General features: G+C 32.2%; 2 protein-coding genes across 2 annotated transcripts; one reads left to right on the top strand and one right to left on the bottom strand.

Annotated features, from left to right (window-relative positions):
- Positions 1–2,601: 2,601 nt before the first annotated feature.
- On the bottom strand, positions 2,602–6,707 carry LOC133290272 (farnesyl pyrophosphate synthase 1). Its single transcript, XM_061488339.1, has 12 exons — positions 6,402–6,707; positions 5,535–5,559; positions 5,268–5,383; positions 5,085–5,171; positions 4,878–4,994; positions 4,707–4,795; positions 4,172–4,223; positions 3,689–3,784; positions 3,487–3,531; positions 3,319–3,408; positions 3,148–3,219; positions 2,602–2,911 (listed from the first exon to the last, which is right to left on the bottom strand). The coding sequence occupies exons 1-12, from the start codon at positions 6,510–6,512 to the stop codon at positions 2,783–2,785; spliced, it is 1,029 nt and encodes a 342-aa protein (XP_061344323.1). The 5' UTR covers positions 6,513–6,707; the 3' UTR covers positions 2,602–2,782.
- Positions 6,708–17,881: 11,174 nt separating this feature from the next.
- Positions 17,882–21,205, top strand: LOC133290290 (phosphoglycolate phosphatase 2). Its single transcript, XM_061488365.1, has 10 exons — positions 17,882–18,034; positions 18,136–18,296; positions 18,373–18,444; positions 18,630–18,701; positions 19,255–19,314; positions 19,401–19,453; positions 20,171–20,268; positions 20,361–20,460; positions 20,559–20,662; positions 20,752–21,205. Exons 1-10 carry the CDS (start codon positions 17,956–17,958, stop codon positions 20,850–20,852), a joined length of 900 nt encoding a protein of 299 aa, XP_061344349.1. The 5' UTR covers positions 17,882–17,955; the 3' UTR covers positions 20,853–21,205.
- Positions 21,206–21,498: the final 293 nt, after the last annotated feature.

Here is a 21,498-nt window from a genome sequence, read left to right as displayed (position 1 = left end):
ACTATTATAACTCTGAAATAAATTAAAATTATAAAAACATCATGATTTTCGCCCCAAAACGACGTCGTATTGGACTTACTATAGATAATTTATCTGCAGTAATTGCAGAAAAAACAAACCATTTATTAAGGAAACCAAATAATTAGAAGTGTATTTAAAAAATGAATGGTACAGTAACACCTCATTTTATTTACTCTTTTAACTTATTTTTCATTGTATTAAAAGTTCTATGTTAAAAAAAGTCAATATTTTATGAGGTTTGCATTTATCATGATCACAAAAAAAAATTTATACACATAATATTTTGTGGAGTCCGCATGTTTTGAAGAAGAAAAAATTAGGACACGCAAAACGAATATAATATAACACAATCACTTTTCCAACCATCGTTGCAGTATTAGATATTGAGTAAGATTGATTAGATAAAGATAGTAGCTTATAATTTAAAAAAAAAAAAAAAAAAAAAGATAGTAGCTTATGATTTTTATTTTTGTTTTTCCTTTTTCTGTTTGGGGCTGAAATGTCAATGAATTTGATATTGAGTGGAATAGCCGACTACCCTTTTGTCAAATGTCATCCTAGAGTCTAATTTGGATGGCACCCCACCCGATGAGGTTCATTCTTTAATTTACCACATGCCACCAGCATTGTTATAAAAAAAAAATGTTAACAAAAAAAAAAAGAAACAGGTGCATTGAAACAAAAATTTTATGAAATCAAGTATAAAGTCTTGGAACAAAGTTATGACACATTTGGCTTGTCTTGAATACCTTTGCATGAGTTATTTTACAGGTGTAATATTTCTTGTATTATAAAAGATAAATTTATTTTTAACATATATAAAAATATATGAGACTCACATATGAAGAAAAGAGAAAAAAAATACAAACATTATATAATATATATGTACAAAATAAATTTATCTCTAAAAAATATTAAGAGCTTGTTTGGATGGATTTTTTTTCTTCAAAAGTTGTTTTTTTTAAGAAGAAAAAAAGCACTTCTCGAAAAAAGTCTCTTTGAATGCCAGCTTTTAAAAAAAGCAGAAGTCATAAAAAAAATCAAAAACCTACTTTTTTCGGAAGCTAAAAATTTTAACTTTTAAAAAAGTAGAAGTCAAAAGTTAGATATTTTTTTAAAAAATCAAATATTTTTAAAAAAATCTAAATAATTGTAATTTTTATAAAAAGTACTTTTAAAATACAGAAGAGATAAAAAAAACTTTCTTAAAAACTCGATAGAAACGCACTCTAAACCCTTATTTTATGTCATTAATAACTTTGCATGTGAACTTTTTTCTTTTCTACCCTACAAAGAATTTATGGAGAGGGGTCCAGTGTCAGCGTTGATTGAAAACGAATGGCTATTATGAATGTGAGTTTTTTTTGTTTTTTTTTAAATGTATTCTTGATAGAAGTACAGAAAAAGTTTACTAAGCTCGTGTTTAGGTCACAGCATTTATTAAATATAATTTTTTTTTAACAAAACTGTTAAAAAAATATTTTTTAAAATTAACTAATTCAAATTCTCGTTAACAAGAATACATGTCAAGTGAGAGAGGAGGAACATAACAAGTTGGAGCATGCGTCAAGCAAACAAATTGCACCATAGCTTGCTTGACGCGTTGATCCTTCTTTTTGACTTCTTCCGTTCACCGCCACAATTAATTCCCAAAGGTAATTTACTAATTATTCGTCTCATGTACAATCTGCAATAAAATTATATTTTATGATTATTAGCATGAATTATTATAGACCATAGTCCATACGTTATATAAATTTATGTCCATACGTTATATAAATTTATGTTCAATATGTCCATGCTCATTTCATATAAATTAAAACTTTTCATGCAAGAGTTGTTGCACAACCTTTCATCTATGAAAGAAGACGACAAATTACACTTGGCTCCCGTAAAATTTACCTTATTCATACTCAACACTTTTCTGTTTGCATGCTTGGTGTTAGTAGCGGTTAATACGAGGAGTAATATATCATTTTCACCTACACTATTAAAATGCACTACAAACAATTAAAAAGCATTGATCAGCTGAGGAAGTATGTTCTTGAAACTTGATGTGAATCGTACCATGAAAAAAACACGCAGTATTTTCTAATAACCAATAGAAAGAGTTCCTCAAGATAAATTGTCATGAGTGACAATGTCTTTCTTTTTAGGGGTTGTTTGGTATGACAATTTTCCTAGAAATCCTATAAAAGTGAAATGAGACAAATTTGTTTCCAATGTTCGATATAGGAAACTAAAAATAATTTCAGGAAACTTTTTTTTCCATCATTTCATTTTACACGTCTTATTTTTATGTGGACCTACTAAAGACTTTCGTAACTTATCTAGAAAAAAAAAATTCTCATCATATTTTCAGAAACTTTTTCTCGATAAAAAATATATATATATTCTCTACCAAATGTCACCTTATTTCCTTTCCTTTCTGTTGGTTTGGAATGTTAATTTTGACTTTCTGTCCATTTTATTCTTTTTCCCAGGCAAGATTATTGCCTCTCACTGAACATCAAATACTAATAATAAAAAAAAAAAAAAAAGACCCAAAAGATTCAGAAGAAAATATTTATTAATAGCCCAACAAGTATCACAAGGAAGTTTACAACATAAAATACAAGATCTTATCACCCAATAAAAAAAAGACAAGACAACAAGAAGACCCTTCTTTTCCAAAAAAAATTCTGATACAGCTATAGATAGAAGTCAGGAACCTAGTTTCTACTGCACGATCAACAATTTTGGCCCTGGCCTTAGAGTGACACTACTTCTGCCTCTTGTAAATTTTAGCCAAAAAGGAATGCAATACAGCTTGAACTGGTTTGCTAGGATGAGCTTCAATAGAGGTTACAAGCTTCTCATAGCTGTTGCTCTCGTAGTCCGCAAATACATCCTATTCATTTGGATTATGAGTAGTTAATCCAAAGTAAATCAAACAATCTATCATGATATGTAGAAATATTTTCAACTTAGTTTGCATCCATGGCTTTCTTGCATAATGTGCGGGAATGTTCTTTATCTTTTAGCATCTTAATTTTGTTTTTCTTTCTGTTTGGCTTATAGGTCATCTTAATGTGTTGATATTGCAAATATAAAATGTTAATGAGAGCTAGCTAATAAAGTTCAAACCTGAAGTTTAAGTTCATTATATAGGGCCTTCACTTTAGCAACATTTGCTGGATCAGGGTTCCCATAGTTCTCCTGAAAAAACCACAAAAATGAGTAATTTATCCCATCTTAATCATGGGAGGGGAAAAAAGAAAAAAAGAAGCTGCAGGAAATAATAAGATGCTCACTTACATATAAAACTTTCTTTTGTTCTTCATTGCTAAGTTCTAGTGCTTTCACCACTAACCAAGAGCATTTAAAATCTTCAATGTCTGTGCCAATCTGGTCCCATAGATAACTAGAATGAGATTAATAAGAAATTGATGTTTCCATTATCCATCCATTATCTAGTATGCTCACCTTTCCAATTGTTTGAGGATCACCAAAGCAATCCAAATAATCATCCTGAAGCGAGAGGAAAAGGACGAAAAAAGATAGGTTACAATAAAGCTTTGGAAAGAGATTTCAAGCTGATAGTGACAATATGTAAACATATAGCTTTCTTGAATCTAAATGGTTTAAAGAAAGACAAGAGGTCAAACCTCTGCTCACAAAAGATTACCTGTACTTGAAAGTATGTTCCCATCTCAACAAGAATGTTCTTTACATCAATATGGTTATCCAGATTCTCACCTGTCATGAGTAATGCACATGCAACCTGTGTAGGGAGGAGATATATACAAAGGTAAATAATAAACCATTTATTCCAGAGTCATAATCTAAATATAAAGGCAACAACAACAATAAGATAGGACTACTGAAAATGAGTCAAATAGAAAATAAAAAAGAAATATCTTATTTTAAATGAAGACTCATTGGAAACAACTTGTCATACCCACAATGACCAAAAACAAAGGAAAGATGAAAGGAAAAGATGTGACTTCAAACGAAGAACACATTGTATGCGTTTCATTATTTGTTTTCTTGTTGGATCAGAAAATATATGATTCTAACAGTTCATTTTTCATTAGTATCTCAAGGAAAAAGGGCAAGGAAGAAACCTAAATTATGGAGGCAAGACAAAAATGTAAAATATAATACTTACTGGAAGGTAAAATGAATAATAGGCCGTCTTGTACTGAACAATACGACGATGCCTGCAGAAGATGCCTTTATGTTAGTTATTAGTATCGATTTCCAAGAGATAGAGACAATGGACAAGAAACTGAACTTCAGTATATAAAATTGCATTGAAACTTAGCACACTGCTAGCTAGCTAGAAGAAAAGGAATTTTGGCTTAGATTTTTTGGAAATCTCAGGTGGTGCTCTCACAAAAATTATCTGAAGCAGAATCACCAGGCATCCCTCATTTTCTAACATAAAGATTGCCTGAGTACATATCTAATAGGAAAGCAGGCTATCTCTCTTCTGATGTTAGCTTCCAGCAAAATTTTACAAAAAATACTGTTTATTGAATGCCATAGAAAGGATATGATATAGCTCTCCGGCAGAAGAATTTTTCTTTCTGCATAGTTATTATACTCGCATTCACATATGACCGAGCATTTTTATTTCTGGCAAAGAGGTTCACCAATAATAATTCCGTCCCAGTTGTTTTCCTCTTCTTTTCCGTACTTACAGTGATAATGTGTATTTGGACAGGTCCTTTTCTCCTTCCAGAGTGGTGATCAGATCTATCATCTGTCCTGAAGCAGTCTGGAACTCAACCTAATAGAAAGTCAACATAATCAAGTTTAAGCATATTAGGAAGATGAAATCCACATAATTCAAACCTTAACATTTGTACAACCTCATTAAACAAATCAAGAAGATCCACGTAATATGGCTTTCCCTTGAAGTGTTTCCTAAGGATTCGAGGAATATGGTTTCGTAGCAGAACTCCATCATTTGCTGCAATCATTCCAACCTTCGCCACACAGTAATTAGAGGTAATTACGTTTATTACAACAGCAATGAAAAGATAGCATGATGGCACATGTTTACTTTTTCTTCAAACCTTGGGTATTCTAAACCAGCATGGCTGACCACGACGTGTGTGAGAGTTGTCCATAATGTCATCAAGAACAAGAAAATATGCCTGAAGCTGCAAAATTCATCAGCAGATGATTGTAAGATTCCTCAATGCCATCACAGTAAACTTCATTCAAACTAGAAAAATGAAAGCTTTTAATTGCCATACCCATTCAATACACCAACCAAGAGCACTAGCAAGGAAAATTTCGTCATCATTTAATGCCTGTCCTTCTTTTAATAATCTGTAACTGTCAATAACTGACAGTCCACGGTTCAGCTTCCCTGCAATGGAAGTAATAGTCCATCTTTATGTCAATAATCTCTTTTAAAAATGCTTTCAGAATACCCCCTCTTTCCTTTCCAAGAAGCGAATAGTTACAATAAACTAATAAGTTACTCAGCACAAACTAAAAAAGAAATTCTCAATTCTCACCTCCAGGCACATTGTAGTCCAGCATCTGCAATAAATTAAAGTACACAGCATGATAAGTGACAGAACAAATTACATATGCATAGTTCAATGAAATGGCAACCAAATGTGCATGAGATCATGTCTATAGACACGTGCATCTTTACAATGTACACATACAAAGGGGGAGTTGCAGTACTATGATTAGTGACTCGTGAAACTATAAAAGAGCATCATAAATAAGTAAAAACTTCCATTTTGCTCAGTTGTTGGAATAAATTTTGATCACTGCAACAACTCAAATTTTGCTGAATCTGAAAGCATTTCGTCAATTTTTTTTATTTTTTTTTATTTTTGCAGACTTGCCGCAGACTAAACTTGGACAATTATCTTAAATATAAGCATCATCTTTGCAGAATAAAGATAGAATTTTACACACAAAAGCCCCAAAAGAAACCCACTGTGGTTATCTTGGTTGGTACCTCAGCCATATGACATCTTTAACCATGTTAAGCAATTTTCCCCTTTTGCAGTGGGATCAGCACCGTAAACATTCAGTTCCTCAGTCTCCTTCCTTAAACATACACACACTTTAAACTTTACAGCATCACATTCACCTTTTAATCTATCCAATATTCCACATTCCAATACTGTAATTAAACCAAATCTTTATTTTCTCTCACACCCCAAACACACACACACCCATTGACAAGCTTAACAAATTTAAAGACCCAACATTTACCCACAACAAAAGCATGTTAAAAATTCATTCTTTTTCCAAATTTTAATCAAACAATGAGATCCCATCCTCAAATACGATCATCATACGAAAAACCAAACAATTTGAAGCAGAAAAAAAAAAATTGAATTTTATTAAATAAGAAGACATACCCGGTCGACCCATTGACGAGAATCATCGGAGAACTCGAAAGCAGGGTCGTGGAGAAGCTCAGATTTGAGAACAGAGTAGACATTCAAGAATGTGGACTTGAGATCTGCCATTGACAATAGTGGGGCTACGAAGAAGAGAGAGAGAGAGAGAGAGAAATTGAATTTAAAAATACAAGGATGCGTTTGTTTCTAAAATTGCAATTGAAATTGTAATATATAGGGAATGGAATCGAGAAAAAGAAAGAGAGAGAGTGAGAGAGAGACCATAGAAAGAGGAAGAGAAGAAACGACAAGCGTGGAGTTACACAACCTGCGAGTGTGAGGTGAAGGAGGCCTTGTTCCTCGTTTCTATTCGCATATATTAAAGGAATATAATTCTCCATAAATTACCATCATTGCCATTCCTTTTTTTCTTACATTCTTTTTCGCGCTACGCACTTGCGGCATTACCGTTACTTCTTAACAATGAATTCAATTTTAATTTATATTATTATTTAATTATATTGTATTATTGAAAGAGTTTTATTTTTATAGCGCTTTGAGTTGCATTTTTTTTTTCTTATTTTATATTAGAGTATTTTTTTATATTATTTTTTCAAGTATTATTGTGGCAGATCATTATTCAAGATATTCTCTCAACTGGCACATTTTTTAAAATTTGAACATTGATTCTTTTTTTATTTCATTGTAAACAATTAATTATATTCAAGAAGGAAACAAAATATTCATAGGACGTGCAACGGTTACTGTTCTACATATGAAAGGTCGAAGGATTAGATAGTAATAGATATGAATAGTAAGATTTGATAATTATAAAAATAATTTCCATTAAGAACAAAATTGAGTTGAATGCCTTCCCTCTGTGGACATGCTTTTAATTATTTTATTTTATATTATTTTTCAATTTGCTGGGTTGCAATTTTAATAAGTCTCGAGTTCTCGACCTTTGTCTTTTACACAAATTTGTAAAAGTGACACGCCGCAGGTTCCAATTGGGTCTGGCTCTCCCTATTGGAATTGGATCCTGTGAACACGAGATATTCGGCCACGATGCCCACGATGTTCAGACTTTTGCACCCCATTTATTAATTTAAATCTGCATGGCTCACGTGGTTTATTTATTTAATTTTTCTCTGATATTACTTATAAAGCTATTCTGTTTCTTCTGTATGTTTGCCTTTCAAGTGATATTACTAAGGGAAATAGTTTTCTCATTTTACATGAGAAAAATTTTTTATGCTACACTCACAATACATAAGTGGATTTCATCTTGACTTTTTTATCTTTTCACTTTTTTGTGGACTCCAATCGTGTATTGTAAGTGTAGTATGAGAAAATTTTCTCATGTAAAATGAGAAAATTAATTCCCTATTACCAAAAAACCCCAATAGCAAATAACTTATACAATAATTATAGGAAAAAACAAATATTATGTTGTAAAAAAATTCTTAGGTCATGTTGTTATAGAGACAATAATTGTGAGGAAGAATTGATGGGCCCACTTTTATGTATCTGTAAAAAAATTGCTTGTGTCATGTGAAAGAATAAAAACATTACCCATAATTATATATCTTGACATAAAAAGCATACTTCTATTTAAAATTATTATCGAATTTTTTTGTTAAATATTTTAATCATTTAAAACACATCTATTTTGAAAATTATAGCATAACTGTCCAATATTGTACGATTTGTCTTTTAAAAAATTAAAATTATGTTATTTTAATCAAAATTATTATATTTTATAATGAAAGAAATATAAATCATATGAAAGAAAGTAGATTTTTTTTAATTTAAATATTAAATAAAAATAGTAATTTTAACTAAAATAACTGTATTTTAAAGGACAAATATTTTTTCTCGTCTTATTAAATAATATAATTTTATTTTAAATTAAATGATCGTATTTTGATATATATTGATAGTTTTTTTTATATATTTTTTTTATTAAATTAGAAAAAGAGAATATTGTGGAATAAAAAGTAAGTAAAAAAAAAAAAACTACTGAATGAGAAAAAAAAATTCCATAATAAAATTTCTTGTCGCTAGTATAGTATACTAAAGTGGAATTGGAGGGAGAGCAACACTTTGTGGATTTTGGTTGGCCAATTAGAGTCTCTCCTAAGATTTTGGGCTCAGAGAGGTTGATTTTTGCTGATTATTGTTTGCAGGACTTTCATAGTTACGTCAGTTGTCTATTCTTTCAGCTAGACTCTTCTTCTATGGCTGTGTAGCCGCCCCTCATTTATATCGGGGGGAAAATTACTAGTTGGTAGTTGCGTACTTAATTATGATTTTGATTATTAATATTCAATTATTCTTGAAGTGTAAACTGTTAGATAAAGGTGCGAAAATGATTTTATTGTATAAATCATGAGAAAATCACTTTACTGCATAAATGATTTCTCATGTCATAGACTTAATAATATTTTTCATTTATTTTTATTATTAATTTTTTTAAATATGATGGGCCCCAATATATTATTGTGTCAGCAGGAGACTCTCAAAATTTAGAGTGACACTGACCGCATAGATACACAGCCCGTAAATCATTTATTAGACTCAAAATAATGGTCCTTGATATAATATTAAATTCTTTAAAATCAAGTTATCGTTGTCACCCTTATTCCTAAACTTATTCCTAAACTCCAACAATTTTTTTTTTTAAGGTTATATTTATAATTTATTTATTTTTTACATCTTGTTACAATCATATTTTAATTGTTGATTTTCGTCAACTAACAGTTATCATTTATTATGAATTAATAATTAATTAATAAATTTAATTTACGAAAATCTTAACCATTGATTGGCGAAAATCAACGACTAAGATATGGTTGTAAGAAGTTGTAAACGAAAATAGGTTGTAAGGATAACCTTCTTCTTTCTTTTCAATGTAAAATCTTATTTATAATTATCAATCACACGATGAAAATAAATAACTATTTCAGCTATTTATTTTATCATGTATTTTGTATTCTTCGTATGGAATTATCTCTTCTTCTTTTTTTAAATGTTGGTTAACATTAATTTTCTCATATATTTTTTTGGAGTAAAACATGAATAATTAAGGTGATTTACAAGGATAAAAAAATTGGATTTTAATAGGTTTATAAGGATAATGTTGATTTACAAAACTTTTTTAAAAGATTCTTCTTAAATCTTACCATTAAGATTTGACAAGATTAAATTTTAGATTATTTTAATATAATTTATAGGATTAAAAGGGACAATATGGATCTATAATATTATAAAAAAATCATAGGAATATTTAATGACAAAAGTCAATATATAAAATTACAAAAGAAATAAAATAATATTAATAAACAATAATCTAATACACATTTTTTTTTAATTGTTGGGCAAGTGGCTTCTTACAAAGGACGCTTACGGAACACCTAGAGGGGGTGAAGAGGTGTTCTAAACTTTTTCAAAAAAAAAAATTCTTAATAGATCCTTAAATCTATAAAGTCTAGACAAAGTCAAACAATTAAGCTCAATCACCATATCAACTCAACAATATTGATAGCTATCAAATTATTTTACAAGTTCAGATAACAGTCACACACACAGCTATAACAATTTTATTAATTTTTTTTTTTTTTGTAATATGCCCAAAATGATTTCTATATGATGTATATCAATAGAAAATGTACCTGACCTTTTATTTTACAGAGCAAACGCAACAACAAGCTTTCTTACTCAAAACAGAAAATGATTAATTTTTAAATACCACAAAACAGTTGAAGTGCTACAACAATTATATCAGAACCTGTAAGGTGCTACAACACTTTGAAAAATATAACAGACAGCTGCTACAACACTTTCAAACAATAATCAGTGTAATTGTAAGCCTCTAAACAAAATATTCAGAAATTAAATCAAAGAGACAAAGACACACGATATATTCTGGTTCACACCCACTAAGCCTAAATAGGGAGCTACGTCCTGAAGTAGCAGAAGATATTTTGTTTATCACAAGTGTATTTATTTTACAAACACGTGTCACACAAGCAATCAAACAAAATACCAAAAATCTTCCTAGTGTCTACACTGCTCCAAGCTTCGAGAATACTCTCAAGCCGAACCTACGAAATTCACCAACTCCTCTCACACAAAACCTCCACTATCCTTAGTGTATTCTTGAGACTCCCAGCCTTGAGACACATTCTCAAGCCAAGCAAAAGGTCACCAACCCACACGGTTGCACCCACACACCTATGACAGATTTACAGCATGCAATTACTCCACTTTAACAATCAATACAAATTTTTTTCAGAACTGTAACAAATGAAATTAACCAAAAATACAGTGTCATATCACACCAAATATATCACGATAATATCAAACTAAGCTCCATAATTTTATGCCATATGCAGAAAAATGAAACTAATGACATATGTATCAAAATCTTTAAAATTAATGCACCAAGGAGCTTGGATATTACAAAATTAATTCTCTAATCATTGGACACCAAGAAATCTAATTTAAACAGAAAATATCACAATGTAAATGGAAAAAATCAAATTTGAAATTTTAACAGAAAATCTCTATTCCAATGAACAACTCAAGAGATTTAATTTCAGATTATATCACTCAAAATTCCTAAAGCATATGAAGTAATAGATCTAAAAACTTCCAATTAAATGCTTCAAATCAAATATTCACAAAAGATTTGAGTTTATTGAGTCTATCGTAAAAAAGCCCCAAAATATGATATGAGTTGTTCTCACAATAACCCCAAAAATATTTAATATACGCATCCAAGAAAGACCAGTGATTATGTGAGAGAGTGCATCCAAGAACCCGAATAAATCTTTGGTACCACTATGGTATCCAAGTGGGTATATCATTTTGCCATTTTTGGAAAAAAAAGTGCAATGTGGCGGGAAAAATAAATTTGAAAAGTGTTGAAATTTTGTCCAAAAGTGGAAAAATGTTGTCCCCACTTGAATAAAACAGTGGCACAAAGATTTATCCCAAAAACCCAACACTGAAATGATTTTCTTCGGTTATATCAAGAAGAATGAACTTCAGCAAAATGTGTATTTGACAAGAGAGTATTCTAGGTTCTTCTCCTCTCTCTTTTTAATCGGTTAGAAAAGTATTAGAAGGTAAAAGAGACAAAAGGAAAAATATTAATTTCATTGATTGGTAGTCATTAATTTGTACAACGAGTGAGCTCTTATATAGAAGAGCATAACAGAAAAGAGAGAGATCTAGAATATCATTAAAATACTAAACTACTCTTATACCTAATATATAATACTCCCCCTCAAGATGGAGAGTGAACAAAGAGAACTGCCATCTTGAACAAGAAAAATCAAGAAAACATAATAGCAACAAAAAAAATAGAAACCAAAATCTTCAGTGTGCTGGAATGAGCTTCAACGAAATCAATTGTGCTGGTATGGACATCAGCTAAGGAAGGGAGGGCTGGGATGGACATCAGCCACAAAATACTAAACGGTGTCGGGAAGGACATCGGCAAAATCAAACGTAAATCAAACATTCTGAAATGAACATCGGTAACACCACAAACATATGTAGGAATAAAATCGAAGTGGCCAAATATAAGCCAGAAACAGTACATCAGAAAAATCAAAAAACCAAAAAAATAAATAAATTATAATGATGCATTGCAGTTAAATCCATGAGCTCATGAATCTTCGTGGACCTGCAAAATGAGAAGTGAAAGAGAACAAGTAGATAGATCTGAAAATAAAAATATAACAGAGACCCATATTGACAAAGGTGGAAGAAATTGGCGTGGAAAACAGAGAAGGACATATCAAATACCGAAAGATAAGGGAGAAAAAAAATTGATGTGGAAAAAAAAAATAGAGAAGGACATAATCAGAAAACAGAGGAAAACAAAAATAAATCAAAGGAAGCAAGGGAAGAAAGGAGGATGACAGAGCCGGAGAAAAAAAAATGGTGGCGAGGATACGATTCTGGCCGGAGAAGAAGAGGAACTGGCTACAAAGTAAACAAAGAAGACGACCCAGAAACACAAAAAAAAAAAAAAAATTGGGATGAGACTGTTAAAACTCAGATGTGGAAGAAAAAGATGCTCGGAACCAACAGAGACACAGATCTGGACGAAAACTCGACAGATCTGGAAAGGTCACCGGAGAAGATGATCAAAAATTATTCTATATAGACGAAAGACACATGATCGGAAAACTCGACAGATCTGGAAAGAGACACAGATCGGAAAGCCAGTGAAGAAGACGACCCAGAAACTGCAAAAAAAAAAAATGGACATAGAAAGATAAAGGAGAAAGAGTAGCTCTAATGATAAAAATAAATTCACAGATCGAGATCAGATCCGGAAGAAAGAAAATTAAACTCAAATCTTTAATTTTGAGTGTAGAAAGGATTACAATCCCCATCCCTCCCAAAATTCTAGGAATTCGTTGATAATTCAAATAGATTCGTAAACCGGGTGTACTGATTCGTTTTAAATTTAAAATAGTTTTATATGACCATTTCCTATTTCTTCTATATCGTAGAGTTAAAACTAAAAAATATTTGTTGCTTTCCCTATGTTTTCTGACGTTTTCAACAAAACCCTTCCGTAAAAGTATTTTCACAGTGTTTTCGTTAATGTTAGTAAATGGTATTTGAACTGTTCATTTTTTATTCATGTCAGCATTTCGTATAGAGGTTATTATGTCAGCGATGATATCCTTACCCATGATAAACAAAAATTATGGTTGCCCTTGACTTTCCATATAATCAACATGCTCTTTTCTCTATGTTTTTTTTCTTATTCCATTTTTTTTATTGGGACTGGATTTATTATCTCATGTTTGCTTTTCGTGAAAAAATACCAATTGAAGTGGAGGGTTTCGTCAAACAACAAGAGGCTGGGTCAACTATTCAATCAAATACCATTGAGCATATTTCCCATCTCTTCTTGAGAAACAAGCGGGCTATTTCTTTGCAAAATTGTGCTCAATTTCATATGTGGCAATTCCGCCAAGATCTCTTCGTTAGTTGGGGGGAGAATCTGCATGAATCGGATTTTTTTAGGAACATATCGAGAGAGAATTGGATTTGGTTAGACAATGTGTCATTGGTAAACAAGGATCAGTTTTTTAAATCATCGAACTGCTTCCAGATCTAAAAAAAAAAAATACGAGATTTGTCTCCACTATCCGTATCTAAAAAATCTTGTTTTTTTGAACATCCACCAAAATGGAGGGTAGGTTTATCATAGAAAGGGGACCTCAATTTAATATTTGTACCTGTTTTTTTTTCTATTAATTTTTGGATTATTCCTGTTTTTTATAAAGATAGTCTATAATCTATAATCAATCGAATTCATATATACTTATACTTAGTAAAATTGAATAATTATACTAAGTATAATAAAAAAAAAGATTAAGAAAAGAATCAAGAGTATAAATAGAATCAAATAATCAATAATATAAGGAATGTAGAATGAAATAAATGGATGGATTTCGCTTTCTATTTCTGCAAGAAGCATATGTATGATAATACACCCTTTTTTTATTCTTAGTACTCTTCGAGTATTATCGTCTTACTATTCTCCTGTGTGTTCTAATTTGCTTTTTGTCTCATAATTTATTTTTGAAAAAAAAAATAATTTTAGTCTATGCTTGATTTTTCATTTTGAATCGAAGGAAAGAAAGCGTGTAGCTGAAATAACTCACTCAGAACCCACTGGGCTTTTTTACGATACACTCAATAAACTCAAATCTTTTGTGAATATTTGATTTGAAGCATTTAATTGGAAGTTTTTAGATCTATTACTTCATATGCTTTAGGAATTTTGAGTGATATAATCTGAAAATACTTCTCCGTTTAAAAAGGAATCATAAAAACGAAGGAACCGACCATTTCTATTTCATTTACTCTTTTTTTATACCCTGCATCCATACAATTTCTTATTTTGGGGTTAATTGCTTAGAATTAAAAAAAAAAGTGGTTGGGAAGGTTATAGTAGCAAAAGCCGTTGGAATTTATATTTTATACATTGGAAGAATCCATTTTCGTTATTAATAGACTAGGAAGCAGAAAAGAATAACTGAACGAAAAAAAGTTACTCATCAAAGTTTTATTGATTCAATGACAAGAATTAAACGAGGTTATATAGCTCAGAAACGAAGAAAAAAAATTCGTTTATTTACATCGAATCAAATTATTGGCCTTATAATCTATCTCAGTATAGAGGACGATAACAAAGATTTGTACCTGTTTATAAATTCTTCGGGCGGATGGGTAATACCCGAAATAGCTATTTTTGATACTATGCAATTTGTACAACCAGATGTACAGACAATATGCATGGGATTAGCCGCTTCAATGGGATCTTTTATTTTGGCAGGAGGAGAAATTACCAAACGTTTAACATTCCCTCACGCTTGGCGCCAATGAAGAGCAGAACAGAAAAGAGAGAGATTTAAAATATCATTAAAATACTAAACTACCCTTATACCTAATATCTAATAGCAAGAAGGATGAACTCAACTTTTAAAACAAAGTGCAGAACTTCAAGCGAAAAAGATGAAGAAGTCGATTAATAGAAGAAATAAAGATTTCAATGAAAATGAAAACTTAATTTGTTTTTTGTGTTCAGCTCTCTTGAAATTCTAAAAAAATAAATATCAGCGTCTTTTTCTTCTTCTTTTTTTGAAAGTGATATGCAAAGGATTGGTAAAGTAAAGTTAAGCCTTTTTTTTTATTTTTATTACTTTTATATTGTTTCACCAAAGAAACCATCCACGTGACATGCTGGTTTTCTTTGAATTGCTTTACAAATGATTTATTATATTATGTATTTGGTTTTTTTGAAAAGTATTTCTTCGGTCACTGAAGATAAAATTATCTCCAGTGAGCTCAAAACAACGTCGTTTTGAAATTATAAGATTAAAAAATTATAATAATAAAAACTAATATAACCCTGTAATATATTAGAATTACAAAAATACTTTGATTTTCGTCCCAAAAGTAAAACGATGTTATTTTGGGTTCACTGGAGATAACTTATCTCCATTGAGAGCTCATCTTTTGTGCATAAGTAGTACATATTACTTCCATTTAAAATCTAACACATGTATTTGAGACCCCACTTTTCTCTATTTCATGTAAGAATTGGTATTTGTTGTTTGGTTTTGATTAGAAGGATGTATAGAAAAGAGGGTGTATCTGTAATATTGTAGATATTTCCCTCCATTGATTGGAGAAATACTTTACCCTTCCTTTTTATATAACTTTTTATTACTTATATATTCTATTCAACAGAACCCACGTGATATAATGGAAATTCATATGCTGAACTTTAAAATTGAAAAAGTCATATATTTATTAAAACTAATTTTTAATGATTTAGCTTTTTATTACTTATATATTTTATGGATTTTATAAGAGTTATGTTGTAGGAAAAATGATTGTGTAATGTTATAGAGATTCGTTTTGCGTGTCGCAATTTTTTCTTTTTCTTTTTTCTTCAAAAAGTGTGGGCCCTACAAAATATTGTGTGTAAGAAAGTTTGTTGTGTCATGTTAAATGACAAATACAAACCCCATATTCTATTCAACAGAACCCACGTGATATAATGGAAATTCATATGCTGAACTTTCAAATTGAAAAAGCCATATATTTATTAAAACTAATTTTTAATGATTTAGTTTTTCATTTTTTTAAAAAAATATTTAAAAAAATATATTAATTATTATGAAATTAGCATGATATGCATTAGAACTTAGGGAGATATTATGTAACATCCTGGGCGCTGACGAGGGCGGGGAGTGATCGTCGGTGCGCAAGGGCACGGACAAGGAGCGGCTTCTAGGGACGGGGGTACATGAATGAATCGAATCAACACCCGAAAGAGAGGGATTCCAGAGACTGTGCTGGTATGGGACGGTACAGTTAGGAATGGCTTATAAGAATTAATTGGTACTACCTATACTAACAAGATGCATCTACTTTTCGGTAGCTCGGATCGGAAGAACTTCACAGTTAAGCGTGCTTGACTTGGAGCAATTCAGGGATGGGTGACCATTCTGGGAAGTTTTCCCGGGAAGTGTGCGAGTGAGGACAAAGCACGCTGAAAAGTCTCGTGTTAGTGTGTGGGGACAGTCGTTGATCCTTGCAAGTTGCCAGGCGTTACAAGTGGTATCAGAGCAGGGCCTCTCATCCAGTACGGTGTGGTTCAAGGACGAACCAGGCGGAAGCTGGTGGGCATGTAACATCCCGGGCGCTGACGAGGGCGGGGAGTGATCGCCGGTGCGCAAGGGCACGGACAAGGAGCGGCTCCTGGCAGGCTTCTAGGGACGGGGGTACATGAATGAATCGAATCAACACCCGAAAGAGAGGGATTCCAGAGACTGTGCTGGTATGGGACGGTATAGTTGAGAATGACTTATAAGAATTAATTGGTACTACCTATACTAACAAGATGCATCTACTTTTCAGTAGCTCGGATCTGAAGAACTCCACAGTTAAGCGTGCTTGACTTGGAGCAATTCAGGGATGGGTGACCATTCTGGGAATTTTTCCCGGGAAGTGTGCGAGTGAGGACAAAGCACGCTGAAAAGTCTCGTGTTAGTGTGTGGGGACAGTCGTTGATCCTTGCAAGTTGCCAGGCGTTACATATTATATGACATAATATTATGGGGGAAGGATATTATGACAACTAAGGTGTATTACTACCAAGTGACTACCAATTAATCTCACCGTTAGATCAATTATATTGATTCAACGGTTATATTTATTTCCATCTTTGTATGATCATGATTTCCCAAATTTAATACTTTGTATTTATTTTCACCTTTGTATGGTTATGATTTCTCATATTTAATGCTTTCACTTTAAATATGGGGAATCATGACCGTACAAAGATGGAAATAAATATAACCGTACAAAGGTGAAAATAAATATAAAGTATTAAATTTGGAAAACCATGACCATACAAAGATGGAAATAAATATAACCGTTGGATCCACATAATCGATCTAACGGTGAGATTAATTGGTAGTCACATGGTAGTAACACAACTTGGTTGTCACAATATCCTTCCCCTAATATTATATGTAACAAAATTCTAAAAACCTAATCACTTGTGTTTTCAATCTTCAATTTGAGACATTTTGTAAATTCATTCTCATCATCAAAATATATATTTCATAATACTTGGAAGATGTTCATCAATCTCGTAGAAATTTGACATAACTTCATGAACTCTTAAATATCATCTTTCCACGTATATGAAGTTATGCTAATGCGACGCATTAACATCTTCTCATTTCTATTCTTAGGTTTGGGAAATTAGTTAAAAATTAGTTTCTTCATTAACTCATGATATTGAAGACGAAGATATAATTCAATTGGAAATTCATCTACTAAATCCCAATGATTTTTTTTTTTTTTTTTTTTTTTTATAAAAAAAAATCCTTAAAAATCTTAAACCAACACGCCCCTACATAATGGAAACAACGTACGAATATTATGCTTGGTGGTTGTTGGTGTTCCCACGAGGCCACAGCAGAAGCAAAGGCTAACACTGTTTGAGTTTGTATCGATGAGTTCGCAGCCTCTGTCACCTCAAAATTTCAGAGATCTATTCGATTCGGTCGAAGCTTTTCTCTTTGACTGCGATGGTACATTCCAACCTTTCAATTTCTGCATCACTCTCTCTCTCTCTCTCTCTCTCTTTCTCTCTCTGTTTCGGAATTGAACCATGATGATGGTCATTGGTTAGGTGTGATTTGGAAGGGTGATACGCTTATCGATGGTGTTTCACAAACTCTGGACATGCTTCGCTCAAAGGGGAAGAAGCTTGTGTTTGTCACCAACAATTCCTGGAAGTCCAGAACCCAATACGCTGAAAAGTTCCGATCTTTAGGAATCCCGGTTTCCCAGGCACGTTTTTTTACTTCTCTTTCAATTTCAACTTGAATTTGTAGTAATCATTTTTTTTCCTTTTTATGTTTTGCAGGATGAGATATTCTCCTCGTCTTTTGCAGCTGCTATGTACTTGAAGGTCAACAATTTTCCTTCACAAAACAAGGTTCCTCACTTGTTTCATTTCCTCTGTTACCAACTATTTATTAGTAGTTACTTGTTAGTTGAGAATGTTAAATGCCATGACTTGGTGTGGTGGACTTGTATAAATTATCCATGTTTCAATCCCTTCCAACAGCTTTAAGCTTTTGGGATAGTTAGTTGCTTGATAGGGTTCTGCTCATTGTTCAGGTGTATGTAATTGGCGGGGAAGGTATATTGGAAGAGGTTCAGCTTGCTGGTTTCACTGCTTTTGGTGGTCCTGTAAGTTCTGCATATTTATGAATAATAGCCCTTCTCCCTCCTTTTCTTTCTTCCTTGTTGAAATGGATGTTCATACTGTCCTCTGCTATTTAGGATGCATAAACTGTTCTTCTACTAGATTAGTTTTTCATTTCGAGTTATCTTTTGCTTGTAATTTTGTTGTTGTTTGGATGATTATTCACCTTGCTTGACTCCGAACTAATTGGGTGTAAACAATATGTACTTGTACTTGTTTTGTTAGAAAGGAAACACTTACACTAACATTTTGACTCAAGTGATCACATTCAAGTCTATTAGGCTACATTTTTCTTAGTGGCAATGCTTGCTTCAAACTAGACATAGTGTTACGATCTGATTGCAAGGTATGAGACTTGAGTCTCACATTGGTTATATGGGTGACTAATGTGGGGTTTATATGGACTTTGGGCTTTCCTACCTCTTAAGCTAGCTTTTGGGATGAGGTTCTCCCAAGGTTGGTATCACATAGACTCAGGGACGAGAATCACAACATTGCCACTGGAGTTATCCTCACCAAAGCATTCAATAATTGCAGGGAGATGCGAATAAAACAGTGGACCTGAAGCAGAACTGCATTGTTGAACATGATAAGAGTGTAATGTAACACCTTGCCCATTGTTACTTTTGAGTATCTTCATTGAGATCAGCGCCTGCGGTTAACTGATGTTTTCACTCTCGCAGGTTGGAGCTGTAGTGGTTGGCTTAGATCCATACATTAACTATTACAAGCTTCAGTAAGAAAATCTTTTCCCTTGTTCGTTTTTTGAGCACTTTACCTTCTGCTTTATGTTGCTCCTGAGTTGCGTCTCCAAATTTTGAGTTCAGGACCCTTGTGACTTATAAATATATGGAATTCCAAGAGAGTATTAGCATATCAGAACTATATTCCAGTTGCTAGTATGACCTGAAGTATCCATATTGCATTTTTTTTTGAACAAGCTGGGTTAACCTGATCTTCTAATGATCCTAGTTTGGCCTCATTAATCCATAAAAGTTTTAAAGCTTCTTAAAAAATTTTGTTTAGGATAAAGGATTCTATGGATAGATTCGTAGGCTTTTGTAAGAAGTTCATAATTCTACAAGAATGATGCAATGAACAAATTACTTTGCTTTGAGAACATTAATGATATATTATAGTTTTTCCGATAGTTAAATTAATCCAAAACAGAAGAACTTTTCTTAAAGTGAGCGACTTAGAAAGTTAAAAATAGACACTGCATATTAATTTTGGGATGCTCTAAATGAATAGGTTTTTTTTTTTTTTTTTTTCATTTATTACAAAACAGGTGGGTAAGAATAAATCTAAATCATGGACTTATATATGTCAGCATCCTCTTAAATTCTGCTGAAGCTAAAACAGCTGTATCCTGTGTCGAGAATTCTGTCCACTTTTATGTAATTGCTTGCTTTTAGTTGTTTCATATGTTGATATTTCTAATTGCATCTAATAGGTATGGAACCCTTTGCATACGTGAAAATCCTGGATGCCTTTTCATTGCCACCAACCGTGATGCAGTTGGACATATGACTGCTTTGCAAGAATGGCCTGGTCCTTTATTCAATTCTATTCTATTCTATTAAACGGTGTAGAATGTTTGCAATTTAACTGTATGGACATAATGGATAAAAGTTGGATTTCAGGTGCTGGGTGCATGGTTGCTGCCATATGTGGATCAACTCAGAAGGAGCCTGTTGTAGTTGGGAAACCATCTACCTTTATGATGGAGTTTTTACTTAAGAAGTAAGAAAGTTAAATGTTTAATTTGTTGGTTTTGTCAGCAGGGACTTGTGTGTTTTACTTTATATTTTTCTCAGCATATAACTCACTCTTTTAAGCAGATTCAATGTTAGTTGCTCCAAGATGTGTATGGTTGGTGATAGACTAGATACTGATATATTGTTTGGACAAAATGCTGGTTGCAAAACTCTTCTAGTGTTTTCAGGTAAAGGGTTATCTTTCTCTGCATGGTAGACCAACCTAACAACAGAAGTCATTCATAACATGTTGAGACTAATTTTGTTATGCAAACAGGTGTCACAACTCAATCAACTCTACATGACCCTTCAAATAATATTCAGCCGCACTACTATACAAGCAAAATTTCTGATATGCTTGACTTGTTGGGAGCATAAGTTAGTTCTTCCCAATTTAGACATTTCTTTTGAGGCCCATTGAGACCATAGAATAATGCAACATACTCGCACGCACACATACTTTGCCTCATATCTACAAAATTTTCACCATCTAATTACAGCTTGTCACACTTTGTTTGCTACCTCACTTTAACGTGAGGTGATGTGCACCAAGCATTATTTGAGACTATAATAGTTGTTCTCCCATGTAGTTCAGAATCATTGGATATTCTGTACGAATGTTTTTAAATAGCACCTAGTCCGTAAAATTGTACTGTACTCAGATTTATTCTTTCTGCCATTTCAATGGTATGCCACCAGGATTATTACGTAAACGAGGCAATGTAAGCTAAACGTGTGGTATTGTAAAAGAGTTTTTATTTGTGAATTATTCTAATTTGACTCGATGAATGCTCAATCAAGTTAGTTTGGTTAAATGAACAAACAAACTCAATTTTGTCTTTATGCGTGACATAAATTTTTTGTGTATTCAGAAATTGTATTAAATTATGCTAGTCGTGGTTTGAGTTTGATAATTGTGTGTTTTTTTTTTTTTTTGATAAGTGATATGTAATTTCATTGAAATTGGGTGGTTTTCCCTGACATTGCAAAAAGGTATGTCTTCCCCTAACCTAATTAAATATTT

The sequence above is a fragment of the Gastrolobium bilobum genome, unplaced genomic scaffold (assembly GCF_033153095.1).
Source record: "Gastrolobium bilobum isolate Gb01-03AN ecotype WA unplaced genomic scaffold, APGP_CSIRO_Gbil_v1 utg1595, whole genome shotgun sequence".
In the NCBI taxonomy this organism is placed as follows: Eukaryota; Viridiplantae; Streptophyta; class Magnoliopsida; order Fabales; family Fabaceae; genus Gastrolobium; species Gastrolobium bilobum.
Note: the sequence above shows the minus strand (reverse complement) of the source record. Positions and strands in the feature narration are given on the sequence as shown.